This window comes from Scomber japonicus, chromosome 15, assembly GCF_027409825.1.
Source record: "Scomber japonicus isolate fScoJap1 chromosome 15, fScoJap1.pri, whole genome shotgun sequence".
Lineage (NCBI taxonomy): Eukaryota > Metazoa > Chordata > Actinopteri > Scombriformes > Scombridae > Scomber > Scomber japonicus.
Window position 1 is genome coordinate 14,394,641 of NC_070592.1, and position 19,530 is coordinate 14,414,170.

General features: G+C 36.7%; 1 protein-coding gene across 1 annotated transcript in view; it reads right to left on the reverse strand.

The window, feature by feature from the left end:
• Nucleotides 1-19,530, reverse strand: part of LOC128373891 (CUB and sushi domain-containing protein 3-like) — a 276,110-nt gene that overhangs the window by 133,214 nt on the left and 123,366 nt on the right. The window contains exons 6-8 of the mRNA XM_053334086.1: nucleotides 8,008-8,085; nucleotides 3,588-3,675; nucleotides 3,308-3,432 (exon numbers count right to left, since the gene is read on the reverse strand). Coding sequence (XP_053190061.1) covers nucleotides 3,308-3,432; nucleotides 3,588-3,675; nucleotides 8,008-8,085 — 291 coding nt within the window. The remainder of the gene's footprint in view (nucleotides 1-3,307; nucleotides 3,433-3,587; nucleotides 3,676-8,007; nucleotides 8,086-19,530) is intronic.

A 19,530-nucleotide genomic window follows, 5' to 3' on the forward strand; every position in this document is an offset into this window, starting at 1 on the left:
CATTGCACTGGCATTTGTGGTTACCTTAATTCATTTAATATATTAAAATATGTCCTCTGCCATCTGTACTACTAGAGTGGGAAACAACACTGATTTAAGTTTATGCAGTGCAGATTAGTCTTTAGACACAAAAATATAGTCAACAAACAATGACACTAGAAACATTTTATTTTATGTATACGACAACTTTAAAATCTTTCTGTGCATAATCATGTAGTGTTTGTGCAAACTCAAGGTTTTGAAGTCAATTTTAGTGTATAGTCAAAGACTGTATAATTATAGGCAGGATCTCTCCAAGAGGCCAGCTTAGATCAGAAATAAGATGAGCTCATGTGACCGGCCATAACTGAAGCCCACCATGACTCCACCAGCTGATATTATAGTCTTCCTGCTGACAATCTAATCCTGCTTAAGCTCTGTTTCCAGATTGTGTTGCTTTTGAAAAAAAACATCTCCTCACTAAAGCCTCTTCTCACTAAAAGGGCAAAAATGGACATGTCAAAATAATGTCAATATTATATCCTGGTTTCTATGTATGATGGCAAAGCTCAGGTCAAGAGGGTAGTAAAATAAAACCTATTAAAATAATCACAGCAAAAAATGTATTCTACTCCCAGTCTATTAGCTTTACACTTGCCTTTCTCTCTTGCCTTTGAGGCATTTTTATCTTCAGAATTTCAATATTGGATTTTATATTTTGTGCCTACGGGGAAACGCGATTTCTGTGATTAGGTTTAAAAATAGACGAGTACTCTATATTTTACACTGTGCTCTTAAACTAAGCCACTGCATCAAAACTTCTCATTTTATGCTTTAAAGTTATATTTACAATGTTTACACTTGCATAGTATTGCAGTGTTTCTTTTCTGACAAGGGATCTTGGTATATAGCTCATATAAAGCCTCAACATTATTTTCAAAAACAGATATTTTCCCAGTGTTACACACGTCTTGTCAAATGTACTGAACAACTATAACAAAAAGTAGTGCTTGCATGAGAGCTACAGAGAAATAAACAACCATATTGTTGGTAGATCATGTCGGTCATGTCATAAACTGTGAACAATAACTATCATGAGTAGTTATTCCTACTGTTTACCTTAGATAGCAAAAAATGAGTTCATCCAGCTTGCCACTGAGGGAAGCATGCTGGAGTAACAGTGCCCTCCATTGTGAGATGCTTAAAATAACAAAGATCAACTAGCACAAAATCACTAGTTACTAAGCAACAACCATGGAGTAGGATGGTGTACTTTGTCATGGCGTTGTCAAAAAGTTGCTCACTGAACAGTTGTTCATGTTGGGAATACCAGCGACCATTTTTTATATTAAGCAGAGATTTCACAATGCACACCTGCTACTCAGAAGCTGGTAGCTTGGTAAAAATGTCTCAAACTGCCCACATACTTTTCCTTCAAAGATCCCTGCTGACTGGGAACTGATGGCTGTGTTTTACAGTGATAGGGGTCATTCTGTTTTAACCATTCACTGCTTAAGGGGACTACATCACAGTGTCATTGGCAACTTCCCTTCAGGGAGCCCATCATCGCATGCAGGTAAATGTAAGACTTGATAGTCTTAATGTCACTAGCTGTATTTAATGGCTCATTATAAAATATTTAGGCATGATGAATCCCTGACAGTCATTAACAATTTTAAGGGGCCAATCAAAGGTTATCGGCACTATAATATCTCTAATAATGAGTTGGATAATAAGGTTGATTGGCACGGACCAAGCAGAGCCCTGAGACTGAGACTTATCCTATATGTATAAAGCAGGTTATGTCTTGCCTGCTTACAAAGATCTGTGCTGTCACGGTAACAAAAAGGCTTAATGAAGGTCAATCCGCCTCAGTCTTGACTCTTGGGAGAAACTCAGGGCAGTAGTGGTGGCTAGTGGTATGTGTCCTTGAAGACTGGCTGACTATCAGGTGTCCCTGAGAAAGATATTGAATCCTTACAGACTCCCGGGGCACTACTCTGTAGCTGACCATGCACTATGACCAATACGTGAAATAAAGAAGATTTTTCCAGAGGTCAGTGTTGCAGAGTTGTTGTTTTTTTCACATTTGTTACTTTGTAGTTTGAGCACGTAGTTTGCAGGTGAAGTAGCAACAGCACACTCTTCCTACAAGTCTTACATTATGACCTCCATGGGGGAATAGGGTTGATAGCAAGATCATTTATGTTCAAGGTAACAAACTATCACATCACAGAATCATCATCCAGATGTGGTTACATTCATACATAACATAGTGAGCCTCCTACGGAAAGTGATTAAAGTAGCTCAATTTAATATTTCTATATGAGAGTTATGTTCAACTGTAATGCAGTTTTCCTTAATTGTCTTGTGTGTCAATTAGTCAAAAGTTTAGGTGGTGTTCATACACTAATGTCTCATGATTGATTTAGTGAGTTTTACTTTCACAGAAGCTATAATTAACAAAGAAAGAGTGGGTGTGACATATTTCAGCTTTCCCTTGTCTCCTTCTTCAGTTTCCCCACCCTCACATTCTCTGTCCCCACTTTTTTCTCCCTTTTGGTTCTATATTTCCATGATTATTAGTTGGGTGTTAAAGTACTTCTTTCTTGTTCTTTCTGTCTCCCCCCCCCCCCCCACACACACACACACACACACACACACACACACACACACACACACACACACACACACACACTCAGACCCACACTCACTGAATATCGGTTTTTATGTTAAAGTATGTGTCTCCAGCCAGAGTCTGTAGCCTAGTGAAGGGAGAAATGACAAATGACTTTGGCATTTAACATGACATACGCCCTCTCTGTCTCACTCCCTCTGTGTGTGTGTGTATGTGTTGAAAGTCTGAGACTAAAAGAGCAGTGGATGTGAAAGGAGAACACTAGTTATGCAAGTTGAACAATTAAAATAATATGTGTTAATGATCAAATGTATGTATTAAGTATCTTTTAAAGCCATTTTTAAATGGCATAACTGGAATAACTTGCACAATGTTTATGATGCAGAGTGTAATTTTTGGTGACTATCGTAACTCCCTTGATAAAAGCATACAACCACAGCAAGTTGGTGAGGCACTACACTGCAAACATTGGATTATGGAGTGTTTTGTTTTATAATTTCATAGCCAGATGATAGATACAGAAATTTGATTTTGTTGAGGACAGGTCAAAGCAATATGGGTATCATTTTGAGGCAGTATACATGGGCAACTTTGCCAACTTCACATTTGCCTCTTTCTCTTTCTATATATATATGTGTCTGTTAATGCAGTGTCAGTAATTAGTTTGCTTGTGCAGATACCATTTCTTACCTTTACATACTGGTCTGTGGTCACTCCAGGCTGCAAAGACTTCAGCCACTCTCTGGCAGCTGATGGTTTTACTGCCCTGAAGAACATAGTCCTCTCCACAAGTGAACTGAACCACACTGCCAATGCTACAAAAAAACACACAATTGCACAAAGAGGTAAAACACAACAGAACAATGTGTATAAAAGATGTTTGGGGAAATTGTGTTAAAGTATATAAGTGCCGACTTGTCTGTAGTAGAATTGTCTGTAAATATGCACTGTTTGTGAGTGCAAATTGTACCTAAAGTCGTTGCCATGGCGTTTTCCATTCTCTGGCTCTCCTGGGTCAGGGCAAGAGTTAGATGCCTGTCTCACACCACCTTCATTTACTACACAGAGAAACAGACAGGTGGAGAGGCAGGGACGGGCAGGTAAGAGTGAAGCATACACATTAAGTCAAGCTGTATTGGTTCCAGAAAGGAAAATCTCCTTTTAGAAACAGCAACTCATGCAAATGCAGGTGGATCCATGGCTGATACAAACACTGACTACTTTTTTTTGTAATACTTAATAAATCCCTTTTCTTTTTATGTTTCATGTGTTCATGGAAGTGAAGAATAAAGTTTAGCCAAGGTATAAACATGACTGTCAAATCAACACCACAGAACTACTTCAAATGCACACTGGAATGAATCAGGAAATTTCCACTCCTCCACTTTTTGGTTTTGGAAGTCTGCCTGCCTCATCACTTATTCACTGTAGAGAGCAGGAAACAGGTGGGAGGAGGGACACGTTAGACAGACCAGGAGATAGAGAGACAGACGAGTTAGTTAGGCAGACGGGGGTGACACAGCACTTCAGATACCATCTTAATTCTTTCAGAAACATGAGAGCTAATCTTGACAGTAACACTACAAACATCACAGTGGTAAAACAGAGACAACAGACAGAACTGTACCAATACTTTGAGACTGCGACATCACAACAAACACCAAACACGCACCTGACATGATGCATCTCTACTCGCTTGCTCTGTCTCTAATTACAATACAGTTGTTGACAGTACTGTACATATGTAGTCTTTCTTTTACTGTCATCATTATACTACTTTTTTCTGTCTCCCCTGCCTCCTTTTTCCATTCACATATCCCCACAGCTATATTTCAATGGCTTTCCTTAAAAGACAGAGCAGTAAAAGAATTATTTTTATTTCCGCAAAACCTCAACCACTCTCCTCTTTCTCTTGAGCATTTAAAAGTTTTAAAAGTTTCAAGAAACATAGCTGCTGGGTTAACTTTGAGCAAAGGACAGTGTGTGTAAGCGTGTATATGTGTGTTTTTGTGTGTGCATTGGGCAAAAAGAAGAAAAAAAGGAGAAAAGCTTTTGTGTCTTCCCAAGGAAAGCCAAAGAAACATAGCTGTCAGGTAAGAGAAAGAATGCAAAACACAAACAGCTCTATTCCATTTAAAAACTTTTCCCTCATTCAAAACACGTTGTACTTTAAAGCTCTTCTTTTCTGCTGTACTTTTTTCTAATACTGAGAAGGATCCTTCATGTGCCACAGAGCTGTTTATGGAGACTGGCATAAAAAGTAGAAGTAATACAGACTCCTAATGAGCCGGAGTCCATTGATGACCTATTTTTACACAATTTAGGGCCACACATGACAGAATCTCTTGTACTCTTTAATGTAATCAGGGTGAGAGAAAAGTTATATGAATAATCCTTGAGGAACCCTCATCTTTCATTCACATCAATGAATGTAAATTTAGGCCACTCTGAGGATTTTTATGTGTATTTTTTTAGGCGTTCATACTTTCCTAATGCCTGGTGTCAGTAGAATATTCCTCAAGGGAGAAACTGTCTTGGTGTGCTCAATTACTTCAGCTATAGAGCGAACAAATCACCCAATGGTGTTTTTAGATATTCAAATACATGGACTAATATTCATGTGAAACACAACAAATCATGGACTTTGTTGTGGAATGATATTTAGATTTTTTAAAGCAGCAACAAGATAACATTTTGGTATTTTGTTGATCCCAACTTAGTATGAGTACATGCTCTGCAGTGTGGAAAAACATGATTATATATAGACTATAATATTTTTAAGATTCAACATTTTTAATGTTAATGTTTTTGGCAGATTCTGAAAGAAAAAGGAGAAGCCTGCTTTAATCTTATATTGTCACCTATATTTTATGTTCCAGTGCATTCAAAAGTGCATTCATAAGTCTCTGTTCACCTCAAGTCAAGTTTTTCCTTTATTTTATAATGTATATATATTTATAATGTGTAGGAAGGGAAAGGGGTGTGATTTGTTGCAGGGGTCCCCCAGCGGGTGATCTAACCATGGATGTTGCAGTTACATGGAAGGGCCTGAACCATTAGACCACCAGGGTGCCCAGAATTGTATCTTATCTTAAACAAAAATGCTGATAACAGTCAACTCAGTCAGGTGTAACAAATGTGGGCCGTGATAATACTGTCCATCTCTGATTTCACACAAACATCCACCAACCCATGGTGTCTAACGGGCAGTCCGTATCAACAAACCCAGCAGGTGGTGTGTGTGTGTGTGTGTGTGTGTGTGTGTGTGTGTGTGTGTGTGTGTGTCTGTTTGTATGTGTGTGTGTATTTGTTAGAGTAGATAGTTTGTTGCTTTGTTGGAGCGGCTAATTTGACCATCTGGACTATTAACACCATACCAGAGGGACTGGTTACAGTATCAGTGTTCTGTGCACACTCACAATAAACACTTACACACATACACAGAAACACGTGTACAAAAACATAAACATATCTGTTTGTCCTGTAGGCGCAGAGAAAGACAGACACACAAAGTTTTGTGCTTCACTGAAGAGTTAAACCAGTCAGAGCAGAGCAAATCAGCATCTGAACCAATCAGAGCTAGACTAATTAACATACAAATTCACATCTGTAGAATCAAACCTCAACCATGACTCTCCAACCTGTCAGGGAACCTGATTAATCTGTCATGCACTCTGTTTCTCTGCTTAGCTCAGCCATTGCCTTTCCATTAACTCATACAGAATCGATGACATTCACATATTAACATACAGACACACAAACACAAAGTGGACAAGCAAATAAATCATAAACGTTCAAAAATTCATTATTACAAAGCATGCAAACCAATTAACGACAGGTCTATGTATGTGTATGTGTGTGCACATCACTGTGTTTTGGCATGCAATAGCATACAGTGTGTCCTTGTTTTGATGCTACTGCACTTGTGTTTCCATACGTCCTTGTAGATGTTGAAATATTTCCATATGTATGTTCAGTATTTATGCATGAGAATGTGTGTGTTTGTGTATACTTTATACATAAGTGTAATAAATGTGAGTGCTGTGCTGTTTATGATTAAACTGCAGTAGGTGGGAAACATAAAAGCATGTAAATATCATCACTATTATTACTATCACTATTATCTGCAAGTGATATTCATACACAGGGAATGTGTGTGGGAGAGAGACAAAGAGAGAGTGAAAGTGGTATTATAAAAAGACAAAGAAAAAGATGTAAAATCAAATGTGTGAGGTTAAAGTAGGTACAGACTGCTTTAATAAGTGAAACCTCAGTAACAAAGGTAATGCTCTTTTTCTTGGATATTCTTCATGCTTTTTGAGAGTTGAAAAGGCTTTGAATGAAATGTCATAATATTCATGGAGTCATTTTTGCATTACTGTATTTCAAATGACGTATGAACCATGACAGCCCTACACTTGATAATTTCACTTCATGGTGTCTGATTTAACAGTTAGTGTCATTTTCTTACAATTGGGGATTTCAGAAAACTCAAGAAAATTTTGATGGCTCCTAAAGAAGAGCTGCCATTTAATGGGAATGGTTTTACTTACTGTATCAAAGGTGTAAACCTGCATTTTCACCCAGGGGTCCACCTTTGATGAATAATTTTGATGAACTTTGTAAGAATAATACATTTGCAATAGTGATTCAATATGCCTTCAACTGAGAACAGCTATGCAGTAGAGCCTACAGAGAAACATACATAAGTCTCTTTCTATTTTCATTGATTGTTTTGATGTGCACAATGACCTGTCTATAAAAGGTCTACAAAAGTACTTGTAGGTGTGTGAAGAGAAGAAAAGAGAAGAGAAGAAAAGCATGAGGGAAAAAGAGGAGAAGCAGCATGAGGGGGCGGAAAACAATCTCATAACAGCTGATTCACATTCCCCAAACAAGCCCCAAGCAAGCCAAAACAAACCATAATTAAAGCTTATCAAAACAGACCATGATTAAATATATCAGGGCAAGCCATGAAGAGGCATGCAAAAACCAAGACACCATGACCAAAAATACATATACAAAACATCAAACAACAAAGACACAGCAAGTCAGGCAGAATAAAGAAGCACACTCTTATAAAGGCTGTGTCAACATATTTGTGTTTCAAAAAAATGATTACTGCCAATATATAAATGTACCAATATTTAGTCATAAAATATTGGTATTATGTTTTTTTGAGTTGATGTTACCATGTGTTGTCTGCAAAAGTAATAAAAGATTTGTGTTGTTTAATGATCAGAAGCACAAAAGTGTTGAAACTAACAGCCTTTTTAAGGGACTAAATTAAAAAAAAAGCAAAAACAAAATGAAACAAAAGCCAGTCCAAGTCAAAACAAGCCATCACACGTTAGTTCATTAGCCAAAGTGACATTAAGATGTGAACTCACATATTGAAAACTTGTTGCTGGAGTCTTTGCCAGGGAATAATTTAACGCCCCGCGATTTAAAATCTACTGATCGCTTCACTGCGGAGGAGAACAGAATACAGAAAAGAGAAGAAAAAATCAGAGAGCAGATTGGATAAAGATTAGAAAATAGAGATATAGCAAAGGAATTTATTTTTAAATGGCAGATTCTTCTCCCTCATAATTCTGAGAGAGAAGAGTACAGCAGAAAAGAAACGTATACAGGCAAAGTAAAAAAAAAAAAATGGTGGGGGGAGAAGGGGGAGTAAGAGAGACAAAAAGCAAGAAAGTAGGAAAAACCATTTCAACAATGGCACAATTGAAGAGTTTTTGTTCATAAAGAAGCTTAATCTTTTTCTCTTTCTGTCACTCAGACACATACATCAGATGTCAAGGTGTTTTGCTGGAAGCTCCATCATATTCTGAACAAAAGCTGGTAAGGGAAATTGCAGCTTTAATTAAAACGACAATGATGCAGCTCTGTAATCAAAGCATTCAGATAATGGTACGTTGGAAAATAAATGGCTCCTTTAATAAGAGTAAATCAAAGACAAGAGGAGACAAAATGACAGAGGCATCCCTGTCAGCAGGAGCTCTGTTTTCTGAAATGGGTAACATCATTTCATTCCAAGGTCACCAGTGTTGTGTTTGTACAGTATGTTACTATATCTCAGCATGTTTGGTTGTAAAGTTGAGTGGGCGAGAGCTGTATTTGAATCCATGCAATGATAATAAATACAAAACACCCCAGGCTAATCTAAATTTGACTCCCTGTAGTTGAGATTTGATTTTTTTTGGTGCTCTACTCCATCAAAATGAATGAACATGCTACCAACATAAATAATGACAAATATATCTTGTCCTGAATGACAAAGTACAGTGAAAAATCACCTTAATGAATGTCTGATAGAGTGGCTTACAGACGTCGTTTTCATAATGACCTGACTAATCCACTGAATGATGACAAATGGCAGATGCGTTAATGGGCTACAATTATGCTCATGTTATACAGTGGCTACATATGCACATACATCAGTGGTGCTTTGTTCGACATGGTTAAATTGCAGCATGTGTATTTCATGCCAATAATGATCCTAATGTTGTAAAAAGGCAAACACACACACACACACATATGTTAGTGGCATTCTACTTATCATGTTGACATTACATCAAACCAATGAATGTGCTTATGATCGATCTAATGTAATATGGCCACAAAATCCATTTGTGCATTATTGTGTGAACTTACCATGATAGTTTCATGTAATGGTGATGGTATATGTCTGCCAAGGCAAAGATAAGAACCTCCCCTCCATAATACTTCATTTAAATTAAAGCTGTATTACTACTGTAGTCACTCAATGAATCATTGTAAAACTAATTTTAATATTGTAGTAGATGAGTCAAAGATGAATACACTTGCTAACCACGGTCATTTTTGTTGGTCCAAATTCATCCTGTAGTTATGGCATTAGTGGCCTATATTCTTTAGACCTTTATGTAGAACCAGTTTTTAATACATTTTAATACATTATTATATTTTGAGCATAAGAAATCATGTCAATTTATTAGTGTAAAAAGTTTAGTGTAAAGAGAGTTGCTCTTGTAAAGATACAGTATTGTACCTCCTGATCAATAACACTTTTTATATTGTAATTCATTTCCAAACTTGATAGTTTGGCTTAAAAGCATATTCATTTTAGTTCTGAATATATTTAATGCTGTATATTATTTGCTCACCATAACCTCTCAAGTAGACTTATACAGTACTTTAAGTTGCAAAAGGTTATGCAGTTATGTGTATCAATAAATAGAACTAATAGTGAACAAATATGAATGTTCCTTACATTTTAAAGTAATGTATTTAATAAATTCCCCCATTAATGAGTTTGCTCAATGCAACAAATGCATTATAGCTGCTTATGGCTGCCTCTGAGCAACATGCACACATAAACTGAATGCAACAACACTTTAAGTAACTTCACAGAAATCCACCTACACAAAGAATAAAATGTATTTCTCCTGACACTGATGTCATACACATTCAAAACGAGGGGGCACATACTTGATACAGTATCTCCTGTCGCTCAAATGAAAAGCATATTTTTCTGGGTTTCATTTGTTATTATATTTAGGAGCAGTGATTAAAACAGCCTCCTCTCATACATATATTTTCACAAACAAATTGAAAAAAACGCATTTGAACATGAAGCTTGAAAGAACAGAATGAAGTGAATGTATTTTCTCTTCCACTGTGTTGGAAACATGACAACAATAATTTCGAATCCATAAAACCTAATGTCTTAATGACATTGGATAGTACAATGTTGACCTTAAAAAAACAACCCATAGATCTCTAAGTTTAATATAGTTTATCTTGAGCCAACAGGACAGAAAGAGGTGATAAACAATATATTGTATAATTGAATTACTGCCTTCAGATTAAACTCGCATTTGAAAATGTCCCAATTGTTAGAAATTAAGGACATTCATGAATCGACTCATTTTTTCCCCGACAACCTAGGGAAGCTCTTATCAAGATCAAAGTCTTACAATCAAGTTTGAAAAGTACTTCCCGCCCCCCACAAAAAAAAAAATTAAAAAAAATCTGAGAATCTGGGCCAAAAATAGTTTAAAGCCAAATTTGTTTTTGCCCGTGCAAATTCATACACGGTATCAAGACACTGTTAATATGCATCATAAAACCTGTCCTGTGTGAATATGCATCAAAGTAAAATATGCCCATGTTAATATTCTAGCCTACAAGCAGCAGTTCCACTGCAAACAACAGATGGAAGGGCAGCTGCATTTAAATAAACCATATTTATGAACTAAAATGTTGCATATTTAACAAAACTATATATAACTACCAACAGAATAAACACAGAGCTCAACTAACATTTAACAGTAGAGAAGACACCCTTAAGCAAAACCTAGCTCAATAAAATATATGCTGAACCACATTTTGCCGCAATTGGATATAGGCTTTATCTTTTCAAAACCAAACTGAGGTTTAGCCTCTTATTTGTAAAACATACCAACATGTTATTAAAAACAAAACATAATACAATTATCATTATTTAATGATTCATTTATTTTAGCCATACTTCCTGTTTTTAATACTGGTGGTGTTGAGCAGTGAGACATGATCTAAGAAGGGCCATCACACACTTTGGTGTTTTAATATACCCACATAAGGAAAGCAAATATTCACAGTTTTGTATAGTTACACACAATATAGATTGAGACCTACAAAACAGAAAACGCCTAGCAGCTGTGGTTACCAGAATAATTTTGTAAAACATATGGCAAAACTGTAATCATCTTTACAGAAGAGCCTGTAATATTAACAATTAAAATGTATAAAATGACATTTTAATCTAAAAAATTCAACATTGGATTTCTGCTGAATTAGCATGACCATTATGTTATTTAACCAATTTACATCAAAAGTTCATACTGCTTATCCTCTCTTGAGGGTTGCAGGAGGGCTGGAGCCAATCCTAGCTGTCATTAGACGAGAGGCGGGGCACACCATAGACTGGTCACCAGTCCATCACAGAGAGTAGACAGACAATCATTCATACTCATATCTACAGGCAATTTAGAGTGACCAATTAACCTGGTCTTTGAGAGGAAGCTGGAGAAGGGTACATTGTTTAACTGCAAAAGCCTCATTATAGGACATTTTATGCTACAATATAAGTCGTTTTTCTGTAAATTCCCCTCAAAATCTACAAATAATGTTATTTTAACACTATCATGTTATTAGCATTATATAGCTTTTTGTATTATGGTTTTTCTGCCTTTAAACTACAGTAATAGGTCATTTCTACAAATAAACAAATCATTTTTATAAATAAATACAAATAAAAATGATATTGTAACGTAAACAATGCTCATTTGTATTTCCAATTACAGGTTTTTGATGTCATCATTTTACAGTGTTTCAGTAATAACTCTACAGACATGTTTTACAGTGTATCACAGAGGAATTTAGAAATCAGTCAGAAATAGTATCAGTCAGATTTACTAAGCAAAGTGATTCATCGGAGTGAACTGAGGATAAGTATGGTTTTGAGCTGTTTAAAATGAACTGGTTGGTTGTTTAAGTAAAAGAGATGAGATCTGGTGTAGACAACTACTAATGAATCATAAATGAATCAGTCCATGCTGCATGATATGTTAAATTACTAGCTCATATTAGGAAATACTGCAGGTAATATCCTTTTTCATATGAGATTTATAGTAATTTTCCAATGTTATGACAACTACTACTGAAAAGAATAGAATGAAGAGAGACCAGGAGATTTGCTGTGTATTTAGTAATCTGGCAAGTTCCACAAGGTATAATAATGTAGATACAAAATAAGATATTCTGGGCGACATTTGCTTTGTGTTGGGGTTTATTTGATATAACTTGCAAACTAGACAGAAAGTGTTGATAGAATTATTAATGATTGGGTAGGTTACAGCCTAAATATATATATATCTCTGCCTACACTGAGTTAATCACATTTTAAATGTATGCAAGTCGTGAGTGCAATCAGTGGGGGAAGACAGTTGTCAGTGCTGTACACATCCTCCACATTTGATGAGCTATTTTGTAACCACAGAACAGCCATCATGTTACATTACAAGATTGTGTCTATTCAAACTAGCTGCATTCATTCAAGCAACTACATTCACTGCTACACTTACAGTGCTGTAAAGATCCCAGTGCTAATGGCCTTTGGATACAGCAGAACTGAACACCGACTCAACAATGAAAACCAGCACTGGTGAAATGCAAACTCTCAAAATAATATAAAAGATGATAAAGGGGTGGTTCATAGATTTATGAGCTCATATGAACCCCCTGAGGCTTGCAGTGTCTCTGTACTCGGTTTGACTAATGGTACTTAAGCCAAAGCTGACAAGGAAAAGCAGTTGAGGATTTATTTACACAAAAAACTAAATGGTATAGTCCATATGTACTAAATGCTGTCTTTTTTCTTGGCTGTAATTACCCAATACAATTTGCATTTCAAGATGCATGACTTGATAAATGAGTTTGTTTGAGACATTATGAGAGTCATATCAAAGGTTCCACACAGTCAACAATACCCAATATGTCAACCTCCCTGAGGGGTATACTGTCTTACTGCTCGAGTTGAATAATGTTTCTATTCCAGTGGTTGACTGGTATTTCTTTTTTACTGACTGACTTATTCGGTTGCCATAGCATTGGCTGACTGATAATGCTGTCAGTTGTTCATTAAGAGCCAATCACAGGCCCGCAGACACAGAAACTCATGAATACGTAATGAAGAAAGATGATGGAGGGATGTGATTGGTAGGTTGTGCCGCGGGGAAGGAAACACATTGTTCATACCTGACACACACAAAGACGACGGACAAACAGGCACACACACAAACACATGCGAAAAGAAGGAAGATATTATAGTCCGGATCTTATTTATGAAATGTAAAATGAAAGGTTTCCTGTATATAAGCACCCCTTCAGATATATGTTGTGCCTGCCATGCATTGAAATTGTTGCAACACACAGTGTCTGAGCAAGGAAGCACCCTTTATGTTCTATGCAGTACCCAGGAAGAAACTCAATAATGTTGGTTTAGTAGTCTCTCATCCATAGTGATTGGCATACCTCATATTGGTCACTAGGGGGCAGACAGGCTAACTGTGAGTAAGTGAATTAAGTATTACAGAAGGCAGTAGATTCATAGATCTTGTAAGCATCAAAATAGAAATTGCTATGTTCAGTTAGTGTTAAAAGTACATTCACATTCATAAGGAAGCCTGCTGCCTGCCATTGAATTGTTCTTTTTTTGTGCTTTGGTCATTGCAAAAACAGTCACAGGCTAGGGTCAGGATTAAGGTCCCACTAACATTCAGCAATCAGAAGAATGCGGTGACATTTTTCATTATGCTGATGTTGGAGTAAAAATGCTTTCTAAACCATTTGAAATTCAAACAGAGTGGCCATCAAAGGTCAGCGAGAGCAGTCAGTCCAACTTCTACTTCCATCATGTCCTGGGGCTCGATCACATTTTGCCCTCTTGAAAAAGAACATGGTTGATACAAAACTGACTGCAATTTCCAAAACCTCTGATAGGCATTTCCTTCCACTCTGAATAAGACAGACTTGTGTCATGCTAACATAATAATAAAATGTGACCCAGAGTGCGACAAACAGGAGCAGTGTATTTATCCATATTATGGCAAAAATATTATATAATGCTTGAAACATACTGTTTCAATGGCTTTTTCACTAACAAGCCGGCCAAAGTTGCTGCTCTCTGTGAGGGATGAAATTGCTAACTTTTAACCACTGCTCAAGCCTACAGGCTGTGAGAATTTGATGCAATAAAGAGTTTGGGTGCATTATGGCTTTAAAGTTGAAATAGTTCAGTGGTGCTAAGCCTGAAGCAAAAGTTGCAAAACTGTTATGGAATGTTTTGTGAAGCCTGCTGTTTGTTTGGTTTGAATCTACCATGGCCAAACTTGGAAAAGGTGCCTGCTAGCAAAGGGTGATACTACTGAACCTATATGCTTGATTTTAAGGTGTGAAAATACAAAAAATACTGTGGAATTACAGTAGCTTTGCTTGGAGCTTGTGCTTAACTCGGTGGGGTGCAGCCATGTCAAGCCAATGAACAACAGCAAAGTATAGAAAAGGCTTGCATGTTTTATGACATTCTAAAATAGGTTACGATTATGTATACTCCAGTAAGACTGGTTAGAATGGTTGTTTAGTAAGTATATTATGCTCTTTTTGCCACAGCTACTATTCCTGAATGCAGGTAGTTTAAGGCTATGGGTACACGCTATATGGTCCTTTGCCTGCAAGTTTGGCACAATTGCCAACGTTTTCCCATGCATAGCCAGTTCTCACAATGTGTTTGAATGATGAACAATTAGGAAAAGGCCAACTCTGCCTTAGCTCTTCCATGTCATGTGATATCCACTCTTCCTTCTCATTCAGCACTCTTCCCTAGCTCCACAATTGTCTTCTATTTTTGTTAGCTAGATTCTCTTTGAGTGTATTAATGGCTTGAAGCACCACATGTTGGTCGCTAGCTGTGGCTATATCTTTCGTTGTTGTTGCTTGGAGTTCAGAACTACCACTATGTCCAGCACAAGTCTCTGCCTCTCTGCAGGCACTCCAACTCTTGTTCATCTTGTTTCGGTATTGATTCAAAACTTTGTTTCAGGCTGTCAAACTTTGATCTACAGAAACAGTTTTTAAGAGGCTAATGCACAAAATAAGAGCAATATGATCAAATTTGAGTATTTATTTTAAGGAGCACAACACTACATCAGATGGAAATATGTGGCTATATTTTTCTCTGAACCATACCCTTTCAGTTGTCTTTACTCTTCTCTTCCTGTTTGAGCGTTTTTCTGCTTTGAATACTGACACTTCTTATTCTTCTAAGTCCACTTAACAAATTTAGATATGACAATTCTTGTAAGATTAAAGTTCATTTTGTACTTATAATTATCATGTTTTCATGTGTTCATTAATAAGAACCAGGGATTATTTCTCAGTGTTCAGACTTAATTACATACTGCAAATGGAAATTCTGGCAACCATTCAATTGACTAGATGGCTGGCTGACTGACACACTAACTGGCTGACCGCCAGACTGAATGGCTGACTGACTAGACATTCTTGGCTTTTACCTGACACTGTTAACTGAGCTACTTAAAGTATGTGCAACAGTATTAAAATTCAGATTGACTGGAGAATTGACTGGATGACTTCGTAAATGACAATTACTGTACAATGTATTCATTTTGGTGGGTTCCAGTATGTGATGGTGCACACTGCAAATTATTTCAAAGGGGTCAAATTGGAACAAAAAATGACAATTAGAGTCCCATAAAGTGAGGGGGTTTGACTAAATCAAAGACAATATAATTAAAGTAGAGATCTTAGATACATTTCTTTTAGTAAAGTAATAGTTGAAAATGTTTGGAAAACAGAAAAGCTTTCATATGGTATCCCAAATCTATTCTGCATCTGCTTGTTCCAACTCTTCATTCAAGATAGAGTATGGTGCTTACAAAGGGTGAAATTACTAAAACAATGTTTTACAGTAAATAGCTGCACAGTTACATTTATCTTGTAAGTCAGCTAGACTCAAGAGATCACAAGATCACAATATCACACAATATCTGTCTTGTTAGGCTTCAAGTCATGCACTGTCCGATTCATTGGTATACCATGGGGTGGTTTGGGGAGGACCTCCCTGAAATAGTCACATCATGACTTAGCTTTTTATCACTTCAAAGTCTGTATATACCACATTCATTTATATCCAATGGTTTTTAACATCCTTCGTATTTTTGTACTTGATGCATGTATTTCTGGCTTGATGAAAGGCTGTAGCTTACCCGCAGCTAGCAGTGTGTGACTCACCTGCTGGCTGAATGTGTGACTCAACTGCTGACTAGGTGTCCACGGCTTTCCCCGCAGTACATGTATATAATAAGAAGATATAAATAATTGCATGGAAATAATGTTTTTGTTGGAAAAAGTATGACCCTGAAAATGATAAAAGTTGACCTATTTAAAGGGTAAATTCACTGTAAAATTGTGTTTTCATAGATTTTTCCTGTGGCCACTGACAACTCAGTTTATTTGGAAACATGATTCACTGGTTTCTTGCTTTGAGGGAGATCTGTTCATGTTCTTATTTTATTTAACAAGCAAGATGAGTGAGAACACATTCCCAATTCCAGATGCGGCTTAAGGTTGTATTTGGTGGGGGTGAGAGTATACTGTAACACAACCAGTTACATCTGGAAACTGCCTTGTTTTACCATAGCCTTGACAATGGAGCAGCTGGGTTTCAACAACTTGCTCAAAGGAACTTCCCAGCCAGCCCACAGTTTTGTACCAGCAATTTTTCATTTCTATTACCCTCAAGCTACAAACAATCCATTATCAAAACTTGGTCTTCAGAAATTACATGCATAAAAGATCAAACTTTTGCCATAAGTAATCCTATCTGATTTGTTGTTTCAGTGTAAATGCCTTTAGGTCTCGAATGGTAATTACGCTAATGAAGCTTTTCACGGAAGTTCAAGCAGAAAGACAATTATTGTTCTAATTTCATCACACTGGAGCTCCCTCAATTATAATACAGGGATTTCAATGGGAATTGTTTTCAGGTTTTCATGTCAACCAATAATCACCCTCACTGAAGGAAATATAAACTATCTTATCTGTTATACACCCTCTGCTGTCTATGGCACTTCATTCCTTCATCACCCAAGTGTCAAGGCCTCTTGTATGGCTTTCAAGGGAGAATGTCTAAATGGCTGCTATTTATAGGATTTTACAAATTCAAATTAATGCAATAGACAGTAACATAGTCTCTCAAGTTATTAAAGTGTTTTTTGTCTTGCATGTAATGTCTTTACTTATTGAAATACAGTTGAAAAAAAAACTCCCAATCTTTTGGAATCCCCCTTATGACAGCTTTGACCCACAGTATACATAAAGACATATAGTAAACATGCTAAGTGTTTTAGTGGGCCTGAGTCCCAGGGTGAGGCGCTACACTCACTCAGCTTGGGTACAGCCCGCAAACAAAATGGTGCAAGTACAAGGATGATGAAATGAACTTACAGCTGTTCCCATGGTGAGAAAGTACTTCCACTCTGATTTAATCTTTGCCTCCAAGAGTACTACAGCAAAGGCATACAGTGTGCTTCAAAACACACTCAGTAATCACATATTAGAGAGAGCTGAATCTTTAAATGCATTTTAGTCCTGAGGTGAAAAGCATTTACTTTTGCTCTGAGACTATGACATACTGTAGCTGAATAATTACTGAGCTTCAATTAAACATGCTAATGGACACTTAATGGCTGTGCTTGTATTTAGCTGTGAAGAAGACAGTAAAGAGTGGAGAGATGTATGACATATTATCAGTTCAGTTAACAATGATATAAAAGTGAACATTACATTCATTAATAAAAAAAAACACTGCATGTAATCTATTCTGATTGATGCTACTTACCTTTTTGTACTATTTAAAACTTGACGTAAACATTCATTTAAAATTTATAGTAGTTATACATGCTTGGACATTTCATATTAACAAGGCTGCCTGAGATTGTAGGATTAAAATTTAAATTATGTAAATAGAAGTGAATTCACCCTTTAAAAAGAAATCCATGTCCTAGGGAGCTATATCTAAATTGAAAGAGTTAATTCCTTTAATTGAAGTCTGTCAGCGTATGGCCTATGGCATGTTTTAAAACCATTATGTATCATTTTGACATCAATTAAGCATTCAAACAGACAATTAACTCAGTAAATTGCGTTTAACCATGCAGTGGAGCAGCAGGCTTTGCATTAAACACAATAAACACACTCATACATGAACAGGCTTTTTTATGTGTCCAAGAACACAGCTATACAATGTATCCATCTACACACGCAAACACACACACACTTAATCCCGGAAAGAAGACGATCCGTAGAACTGATCTGTGCAGCTCTTTGGTGATTTACCGCTGGGTCAGATGTCTCCACAGCATTTTGATAGGAATTCCTTTTGGAAGATAAATGTTGATCTCACCGATTAAATCCAACAATTATAGCTGCCACATTAGTTTGCCTGAATGTAAAGTGAAGCTTCATGTTTTTACTGGACAGAATAACAGTGCTGCCTCTGGGTCTCAACACGTACAGATATAACCCCATTTCAATAAACTAACTGTACTAACTGTAAAATGAACAGATCAGTTCACATTAAATGTTGCATTATTTTCTTATATCACACAAAAGTTTGGATTTGTATTATAACTACATCACAGACTGAAAAACTAAATGTACTACATCTCTCTGTCAATTATGTTATTTTTTGTGAGAAAAAGTGTCAGTGGAGCTTTGAGTTGAGATTACTTTGTCACAGTTTAGTCAGGTAGCTACTGTCAGTAGGCAGAATGATTGTTTCAAATTAAAGGCCCTCTAATGTTTCATATAATATGTTTTGGCCTAGTCTTCTTTCCCTGTTGGTTTCTGTCTCTTCTTTTTTAAATTTCTTCTCTGGATCTCTACACTTTTTTACCACTTCCTCTTTCTGTTTCTGTGTTGTTATTCTTTTATTATGTTCTCTGATTTCTCCTGCCTCCCTATACCCCACCCCCCTAAGTTTATGCAAACTTGGATATAAATCAATGGGTGATTATTATTTATTCAGATCTCTATAATTTGGACAGCAGCAATGGGAGTAAGTTTTTATGAGCTGAGTGGGGCTGACCTATAACACACACATAAAAACACACACACAGCCAGTTTGTCCAGCTAGCTGGCAGCACCTAGCTCCCTGCTCTCCCTCTAACATCTCATAGCAATGTCTTATAAACGTAACCAACCCTGCCAAAGCAGATTTGTTCATTTAGTCTCTCGGAGACAGAATTTGTTTTCATTTAGCTCTTGCAACTAAACTAACACTGCCTTTGGGTTTTGCCATCATAATT